We start from the raw sequence: 9613 nt of genomic DNA, 5'->3' as shown, positions 1-9613 counted from the left end.
GAAAATAATTTAATTAATGATCTTTAAAACTTTTCACAGCAAACCTAAGATGCTCTCAAGGCACACTGGTTGAAAATCACTGGTATAAAAGATTATTTCCCAGTTTGCCTGGACACCTCAGAAGATAGCCCTAAAAGACATGGGAAGGCACAGCTTTCTTGCCCGCTCCATTCTGATCTGCAGCATCTCTTCTGACGGGCTGGGACCTGTGAGCCGCCTCTGTAACCCTCTTGCAACTTCAGACATACCAGCTAACTCACAAAATGTTGATTGACAGGGCCAGTAGGTTTAAAAACACTTGGGAAACTTAATTTCTGGGTGTTCAATCCTGCCTTTTCCTTCTGATTTGGGGGAAATCGCCCTCAAGTATTTCCATTAGCAGTAAAGTTGGGAGGCTAGAACTTTCCACAGCTCTATGCCAAAAAAAAAAAAAAATGCAGCTCCAGCTGGAAAGAGGGAGTCTCTCAGCCGCGTCCTTGGTGTTTGTCGGCTTGCTGGGAAGGTAGGTGAGGGGAGAAGAGCCCTCTGCTGGCGTTCTGTGGTCTGACTGCTACCTGACTACTTCCATTTTCTCTGTGTGAATGTCCATTTTCTTTGAGAGAGCCTGGCCCTCTCCTGGGCCCATCTAGCCCCTTTTATTCATTCTTTGCAGGTTTCCCAGGTCTCCAAGGCCCTGCTGGTCTCCCCGGTGCCCCAGGAATCTCCTTGCCCTCAGTCATAGCAGGGCAGCCTGGTGATCCTGGGCCACCAGGCCTAGATGGAGAACGAGGTAAAGACAGGAAGCCCCAAGGAGGACTGGTCACTACCTTTGACCTGGTGTTCAGAGAGGCCCTATCTACAGTGAAGCCCAGTCCCTGTTTCTCAGCATGCTTGGGCCTGTGTGGGTACACATCATTACCCCCAGCCAGGACACAGGGGACTAGAATTAGCTGTAATTGGCTAAAAGATTTGGGAAAGTGCGGGCACTAGGACCCGCAAACAGTGAGGAAACTCTCAGTCTTGGGAAGGGGCTTTGGCTTCCTCCCAGTGCCTAGCCCTAGGCCTTTGACAGTGGCCACTTCCTGCCCACCAGCTCCTCATCCCTCTTCCGATCTTATCTCTAGGCCGTCCAGGCTCCCCTGGGCCCCCAGGTCCTCCTGGGCCATCCTCGGATCAAGGTGACCCCGGAGACCCTGGCTTCCCTGGAATTCCTGGCCCTCAAGGGCCCAAGGGAGACCAAGGAATTCCAGGTTTCTCTGGCCTCCCTGGAGAGCTAGGACTGAAAGGTATGGCTGCTTGGCTGGCTTCTAGGCTCTTTCCCATTCCACAGTCAGAGATGGCCCCTTCCCACCACCCTGTGGATAATGCACTTCCCTACCTCACCCCTGCCTAGTCTCTGCCCTCATACCACTACCAGGCCAGGGCCTAACATGCTTCCTTTGGACTTTGCCAGGCATGAGAGGAGAGTCTGGCTTCATGGGGACTCCAGGCAAGGTTGGGCCACCTGGAGACCCAGGATTTCCCGGAATGAAGGGGAAGGCAGGACCAAGAGGTGAGCTGAGAGCATGCACTGGGCTGATTCTGCACTTTAGGGAGTGGCCTAGGGGTTAGGTTCCTTCAGGAGTCATGGCTCACCACGCCAAGGAAGCCTGGATGCCTGGAACATCTGGATCAAGCTCCTCCAGGGAGGTAGATCCTCCATTTTGGGAATACTTCAGCCACCATCAGCTCCTAGGACTGAAGGCCACAGCTGCCACCAAGGATCCTGCCACTGCCTTCTTCTCTCTCCTTACTTCTGCATTAATGGGGCTTCAATTTTGTACTCAGATCACCCACCCACCCATCTGCTCAATGCAGAAATGAAGAACCATCCTTCCTGTAGGAGATAAGCATCCCTTGCTCAGACATGGCAGTTGGCTTCAATGTGCTCCAAAGAACATACACCATCACCTTCCTATCCTTTACTGCTCCCACCCCCACTCACAGGCAATCATAGCAAGGCCTGAAGGTCGTCCCTCCCTTGCATCTGCTCACCTAGCATCAGCTCCACCACCATTCTCACATCTAGGGCACCATTTCTCATGCAGCACCCTTCCTCCCCCACCCCAACAATCATTCTTCCACACAGAGGCCAGAGAAATCTTAGAAAAACAAATCATCCAGTGTTTTCCCATGGCATAGGAATAAACTGTGGCCCCCAAAGCCCTTTGTGACACTTGCATCTTCATCCCTATTGGCAGCCTTTCCCCTTACTGCTTACTGTACTCCTACCATCCCGGTCTCTTTCAGTTATCCCAAAACACCAAGTCCTGGCCTACCACAGGGCCTTTGCACATGCCAGCCCTACTTCCTGAAGTGCACTTGCCCCTCTTCAAATGACTAATTTCTTGTAATGTTTTAATGGTCTCAGTTTAAATGTCACTGCCTATGTGAAAAGCCACTGATTTCTCCTCCACCCCATGTCACCACCTTCTCCATCCCACTGTCACTGCACTATTCTTTCTCTCCATAGCACTTCTCACAACTTGCACTAAGATGAATGGTATTTAAGCATTGTTATCTTTATCATAATCTCCATAAAGGTCTGTCTTATTCACTGCACTGTCCTCTGATCTACAGGACCATAGTAAGGTATATAGTAAGCACTTGAGAAATACTTGCTCAGTGACTTAGCAAGCAAATTGTATTATTAGTAAAGCAGCTGGCTGGGGTCAGGCTCCTAGGCTATGATGCCAACTGAATCTCTAGAGTTGGATGCATCTTCTCAGCCTCCTTGGCACTATGTTTTAACCAGAGAGTAAACCAACCACCCTAGCCCTGAGCAAAGGCTCAGCCCACCTATTTGCTGCCCTCAAAGAGCTGTCAAGCCACTGGGGATATGGATAGGCATTGGGTGGGGAGAGCCATACTGGAGGAATCTACTGGGAACCTTGGGGACAAACAGAAAGGGCTGGAAGCTGGTGTTTATAATACAGAAAGGATGGTTTCCAGGGCCCCACCATTGCCTCTTTTGACTCAGCCTGACATTCCCATTTGCCCCACATGCCCACAGGCTTTTCCGGCCCCCGAGGTGCTCCCGGAAAAACACCAATTGCAGAAGCCATCCAGGTTCCTCTTGGACCCTTGGGGCTACCAGGAATAGATGGCATCCCTGGCCTTCCAGGGGATCCTGGGGTTCAAGGCCCTATAGGCCTACAAGGTGAGGAGACTTTAGAGAATGTGTGGGCAGGGCAGGGCCGCCACTCTGGACTGCTCCTCCTCCTCTAAAGTGCTGTGGAGAGAGGAGGAAGTGTGGTGGTGGATAAATGGCCACACTAAGCACTGGGGAAAGCCTAGGTCTGGGGGCAGGAAACCTGGCTTCTAATCCCAGTTTTGCCACAAATGGAGTAAGTTAGCAGTCTCTCTGGGTCTCAGTAACTTCATTCCTGATATTAGACACCAGCAGCTGCCCCTGGTACTTCCCAGCATTGCTGGAGGATGAGAGAGAGGGGAGGAGAAAGTGGGTGTGAAGGAGCTCAGAAAGGCCCCTGGGAACTGACTACCCCAGGCCGGCTGTAGCCCTGGTGCTCCGGTTGCACACCACCGTGACAGCCAGTGCACCCTCTTCTGGTGAGTTTTGGGTATGACGCACAGCTTCCTTTTCCGCAAGGCACCTCAGGACATTGAGCGCCCGCTGTGGGCTTTCTCTCCTGCAGGCCCCAAAGGTTTACCTGGTATCCCAGGCAAAGATGGTCCCAGCGGGCGCCCGGGCCTGCCTGGAGCTCTCGGCGATCCTGGTGTCCCTGGACTACAAGGCCCTCCAGGATTTGAAGGTCTGGTGATGTCACATTAGGGGGCAAAGGGCTTCTGTGAGGGTTTGAGGCTAGAGGAAGAGTAAAAAAAAATGCAAATTTGAAACTTAATAAACCTGTCAGTAGACCTTGACACTACTAGGAGGCTTAAAAGCTGGACTCTAGGCTGTTCACTCCCCACCACACTCTAAGCCTGTGAAGGGATGCCCTCCATTCTGGAAGGCAAAGGACTGTTCCAAATCCTTTCCTGGATCTCTCCCATCTCCTAAGAGCTCTGACTCTACACTGCACTCACCACAATGCCCAGCTATTTTTTGTTATAGTTGTCATTGTTGTTTAACTGGCCTGGGCAAGGTTGAAACCTACCAGCCTTGGTGTAGGTGGCTGGCGCCCTAACCACTGTGCTATGGGCACTGAGCCGGGAGAGGATAGTTTTAAGGGGTGACATTTGAGATAAGGTGTGGCTTCCCATATACCTCTGCTGTTTACCTCCTATTTTATATCAGGGAGGGCAAAGAACTTGTCCTGAGTAGAGACCCATCCTGAGACTCGGTAGGACAGTGTTGCAATTGATTAGCCATGTCTGTCATGGGCAAGAGATGAGGGTGAGCTTTTGCCCATGTAATCCTAACTCTGCCTTCAGTGCCTCTGATTAAGCAGCTACTTATTTATCACTGCAAGGCTGGGCCCAAGAAGCTTCCTGCTCTACTTCTGCATCCCTACTCAGAGAGAACCCAAGTCCAGGTGGCAGTGAGAGGGAGGCCAGATAATGTATTTTTTTTTTAAATGTGGACTCTAGCCAGATACATCCCTGTCAGAGTTGTAGCTCTACCACTTGCTCACTATGGGACTTCTGAGCCTCAGTTTCTTCATCTACAATTTGGGGTGACGATAGTACCATCTCCCAGGGTCATCGTGAGGATTGAGTGTGAGCTAGCACGTGTACATAACATGCCTTGCACGATGCATGGCAGGAAGCAGGTGGCTAATGTTACCCTTAGTTTCATCACACTCACCTTTTCTGCTCTCTCCCTCTCAGGAGCTCCAGGGCAGCAAGGCCCCTTTGGGAGGCCCGGGATGCCTGGGCAGGGTGTGAGAGTGGGCTACACGTTGGTGAAGCACAGCCAGTCAGAACAGGTGCCCCTGTGCCCCGTCGGGATGAACCAGCTGTGGGTGGGTTACAGCTTGCTGTTCGTGGAGGGGCAGGAGAAAGCCCACAACCAGGACCTGGGTAGGTACCAGCTCTGACAGCCAGCCCTGGCCACCTGTCCCCACAAGAACCAACAGCCAACCTCCTCTCTTCTCCCAGCCCTTGGTGGACCCACTGTTGTGTAATGAGGTACAAGCACCAGCTGGAGTCAGGCGGATCTGGGTTCAGTCCTTACTCTACCACTTACTAGCCATGTACCCTGGGCAAGTTATTCAGCCTCTCTAAGCTTCCACTTCCTCCTTAATGGATCAAATAAAGTTGTTCTAATGCCTGTCATCACATAGGCTGGTATAAGTAGTACATGAATCACCTAATGTAAAATGCTTAAAACAATGTTTGGCATTTAAGCATCCATTAAATGTTGGTGATTAGTAGTGGTAGTAATAATACGACCCGCTGGGCAATGATGATTACCCAAGAATTAATTGTATTGTCTGCAGTTCTGCTAACTCTTAAAGGCAGACTCAGTCTATTAAATGCTGGTTTTACAAAGCAAATTAATTAGGAAGTAATTATTCAAGTTTATAAAAAGATTCTTGTCATTATCAAACTCCCCTGGTGCATTTAAAATAGGATTTGATCAACAGAACTACTTGATATGTGCAATGTGACAGGCTTGAAGGAGAGGGGTGCCCTGGTGTGGTACAAGCAGTTGTATGTAAACTCACACCACCATCTAGTGGAGTCCCAGTGCCCTGCCCCTTACCTGTCCTTGCCCACCATCTCTCCTTCCAGGATTTGCTGGCTCCTGCCTACCCCGCTTCAGCACCATGCCCTTCATCTACTGCAACATCAACGAAGTGTGCCACTATGCCAGGCGCAACGATAAATCCTACTGGCTCTCCACCACTGCCCCCATCCCCATGATGCCCGTCGGCCAGACCCAGATTCCCCAGTACATCAGCCGCTGCTCTGTGTGCGAGGCGCCCTCACAAGCCATTGCTGTGCACAGCCAGGACATCACCATCCCGCAGTGCCCCCTGGGCTGGCGCAGCCTCTGGATCGGGTACTCCTTCCTCATGGTAAGGCCCTGCACTGCTCCCTCCCCCAGTGTAGAGGGAGAGGGTGGGGAGCTCTGGGAGGGCCCCTTAGACTGGTTTCCCAGGCTCCAGGGATGCTAGGAAGAAAGCACAGAGTTTGAAAGGAAGGGAAATGGTTGGCCTAGGCTTGGCTAAACACCAGCGGACCCAGTTCTGTGTGAATGACAGGTAGTTATGAGTGTGAGGGAAGAGAGTAGTTTGCACCCAGTGGTTGGGGTGAGAATATCTATGAGCCAGAGGCCAAGGCCCTACCATCTCTGGGCCTGCTTCAATTATACCACCCAAGGGAAGGAAAAAACACACTATGATCTGGGAGGACAGTGAGGGAGAGGCTGTCCCCCCTCAGGGCCAGGACATAGCCTCTCTGGTAGGGCTGGTCATGGTGCTGTCCATTCTTCCCACCCTCCAAGACCCTTCTGGCCCCGACATCTCCTAAAAGGCTGAGATGAAAACACACCCTTGTACATTCTGGCTGGCATTTTGCTGCCTTGCCATTTCAGTGGAAAGGCATTGGCCAACCTGTAACCCAAGGAGCCCTCAAGCTCCTCACATGATAGCCTGTGAACCGCCTGAGGCCATTTCATCAAATGAAAGGTCAGATTCAGGACCAGGAAAACTCCCAGGGAAAACCAGCATGGCATCCATTGAAGTACCCTGTCTCTCCGGAGCTCCTCTGCTGGATTGCCAGGGGTGAGATAGGGACAGTCTTTGAAGAATTTCCAAAGCTGCAAGGCTCCCTCACATGAGTGTGCTGACCTGGGGAAAGGCACTTCCTTGTTAGGCTCTGTCTTTGTGCTCTGAGCAGCTTGTCCCAATGTCCTTCAGAATCACCTCACTTACCATTCTGTTCTGTCTACCACGCAGACCAGGAAATAAGGAGAAAAGACCCCTGAGCTTCTATAAGAAGCTTGGTACAATCTCATGTGCTTTGGTCATGGGAGAGCTCTTAGCCCTTATTCAGAATCTCCTTACTCTTACTTTACACATAATTCTAACATACTAGAATATTTTTTCCTGAAAATACGTAGGGGTGAGAATTTGGGCTGCCTAGTTAGGCATCCTGAAGCAGTGAGACTGCCTGCTAAAAGGGAGGAAAGAGGAAGAAAATGATTGAAAGGAGACCCAACCGTTCTGCAAGCTGCACCCCTTGGCATGGGCTCTTGCTTATTTGCCTCTCACAAAAGCTGACATTCACAATGACAAGCCTAGAGTCATCTGCAAAGTTTCAAATATACCATGTCTGTTTAGGAAAGCAGGAACATGTGTCATGTGTTTTAGAGAGGTTTTTCATTCTGAGGGTCAAAATGAAGAAAACCTGATGCTCCAGTGATCAGGAAAGGCCACTTGAAAGGTCACATGGAGACGCTCCTCTCAAAGTTCTGCAAAGGAACAGGTCCCGGTGTGTCCAACTTGGGCATTCGTTCCATTGGCCATTTGCTGACTTCGGTGTGTATCCCTGAAGTCTTCCCCACCTCCTGTGGTCCAGATAACCCAGTGAAGGTGAAGGGAGGGTGGTGTGGAGGGACGGAGGCTGCTGTCTGTGAGCACAGTGACTAGAGACTAGAGACCCTATAACTGAATTAAGGGAGCCCTCTGAAGCGATGGCCACAACACATAGGCCAACGAGGCCCACGTTTACTCAGCAGGTAGTGAATGCCGCATGCCACCCTAAAGGGTATAGCACAGATTAAAAATATAAGTAGTTTTAATACAGGTAAGTTCAGAATAAAAGCTAGTGCTAGATGTGCTGGGGGCAGGGCGCCATGGTGGAACCAGTGTGTGGAATATTGCATGCCCCTTCCTTTCCTTTCCTAGAGTACCATGCACAGTAGACAGAGACCTCTGAAAACTATAATTCCAAAACCTACTGAATGTTCCTTAATTCAGCCTTTCTCAGGTTCATTTGTCTGGGGAAATGGGGGAGGGAGCGCCTAAAACACCTCTCAACTCGGTGGGACAGCAGCAGTTTGGCACATGCTGGTTGAGATGTGGTCATTGCCCTTGCATGATGGATTAGGGGGGTGCTAGGGAACTTGGAGGAGACACACTTGGCCCTGAGACAGCACGTGGTATGCTCGCTTGAAGCTGGAGCCAAGGCAAGGGACTAGGGCTTGGGAACAGAACTCACGTGCCCTCCTATAGCCGCAGAGCACCCATCAGCTCCCCATGCTGACCCCTGGCGGGCACAACTCACACACACACCTATCTGTTTCAGCACACTGCTGCTGGTGCCGAGGGCGGGGGCCAGTCCTTGGTCTCACCTGGCTCCTGCCTGGAGGACTTCCGGGCCACTCCTTTCATCGAGTGCAGTGGTGCCCGTGGCACCTGCCACTACTTTGCCAACAAGTACAGTTTCTGGCTGACGACAGTGGAGGAGAGGCAGCAGTTTGGGGAGGAGCCTGTGTCTGAAACGCTGAAAGCCGGGCAGCTCCACACCCGAGTCAGCCGCTGTCAGGTGTGTATGAAAAGCCTGTAGGGCGGCACCTGCCACTCTGCTCCCTCCCCGCCCCTCCCCCTCACAACAGTCACCTCACAAACCGGAATGGTCTGAAGAAGGAAGACTAGAGCCCTTTGGTCTATCTGTCAAGTTATACAATGGGGTCTCATTCGGACTGGACTACTGGACCCTGGTCACCCCAACCCTCAGGCCCAACAGATGAGCTCACCCTGCTCAGATCCGCTGGCCCATTTCAGTCAACCTGGTGCTACCATTTGATTCGGATGTTTGTATGACTATTTGTGGCTACCTCAGAAGGATTTGCTGGGCCTCTACTTTCTCAGACTTCTAGCATTCCTGTCTCGGTCAGAAAGCTCTTCATCACTGCTAATAAGTCATTTCTTCATGTCCAGAGATCACCGCACATGATTGAGCTTAAACCCAAACCCTGGGTTTCCACATCAAAAAAGAAAAACCTCTTGCTGAAAATTCACGGATTGCTCAAGTCTGCATAGGGCAAGCCCTCACTGACCAAGGAGGCCCCCTGCGTCCAGGTAGGCAATAGAACTGAGACGAGGTGCTAGCCAGTAGCCCAGAGTGAGCTTTGACTCCTTCCAGAGTGAGCAAGATTGGGCTCCAGATGGTTTAGGGAGGTTTCAAGTTTCATAGCTGAGAAGGCCTAACTGACATCACCTGGTCCTAGACAAATCACTTCCTCCTTGCCGGCTCCCTCCGCAGCCAGAAACTATGGACATGGCCTAGTCCATAGTACAGCGGAAGATGCAACCAATGTGGCCAAGCCCATCAAAGGACATGAGAACCAGGGGCCTTTTTCCCCAGGCCAGGAGGGGAAGGTGGGTAGGGAGGGGGTAGAGGGGAGGATGGGTAGGGAGGTGTGAATTCTGGCTTTTGACTCCAGGAACAAAAAAGGTAAATCCTGTGTCCCTATTTCTCTGAAGGCCCTGTTTATCCCAAATGCCATCCAGACGTGTGCACTGTGGCAAACTGAAGCTGCAGTGTGTTAGTTCATTTGCATTCTGAGGCTGTTAGAGACTTTCTGGTAAAATGGTCATCAACTGCTTTTTCACAGGTAGCCTAGTAAGCTCTTTTAACATGTTTTTAAAACCTCATAAAAATTTAGCACACTCCTCCCTTG

General features: G+C 51.1%; 1 protein-coding gene across 1 annotated transcript in view; it reads left to right on the top strand.

Annotated features, from left to right (window-relative positions):
- Nucleotides 1-8572, top strand: part of COL4A6 (collagen type IV alpha 6 chain) — a 339968-nt gene extending 331396 nt beyond the window's left edge. Inside the window, exons 39-46 of the mRNA XM_012811365.1 lie at nt 653-769; nt 1104-1265; nt 1433-1531; nt 3032-3178; nt 3675-3791; nt 4810-5001; nt 5716-6002; nt 8236-8572. Of these exons, the coding sequence (XP_012666819.1) occupies nt 653-769; nt 1104-1265; nt 1433-1531; nt 3032-3178; nt 3675-3791; nt 4810-5001; nt 5716-6002; nt 8236-8496 (1382 nt within the window). The 3' untranslated portion in view covers nt 8497-8572. The remainder of the gene's footprint in view (nt 1-652; nt 770-1103; nt 1266-1432; nt 1532-3031; nt 3179-3674; nt 3792-4809; nt 5002-5715; nt 6003-8235) is intronic.
- The last annotated feature ends 1041 nt before the right edge of the window (nt 8573-9613 follow it).

Source organism: Otolemur garnettii, unplaced genomic scaffold (assembly GCF_000181295.1).
Source record: "Otolemur garnettii isolate 467f Iridium unplaced genomic scaffold, OtoGar3 scaffold00155, whole genome shotgun sequence".
Taxonomy (NCBI): domain Eukaryota; kingdom Metazoa; phylum Chordata; class Mammalia; order Primates; family Galagidae; genus Otolemur; species Otolemur garnettii.
The sequence above is the reverse complement of the archived record's forward strand: the minus strand, read 5'-3'. Positions and strand labels throughout refer to the sequence as shown.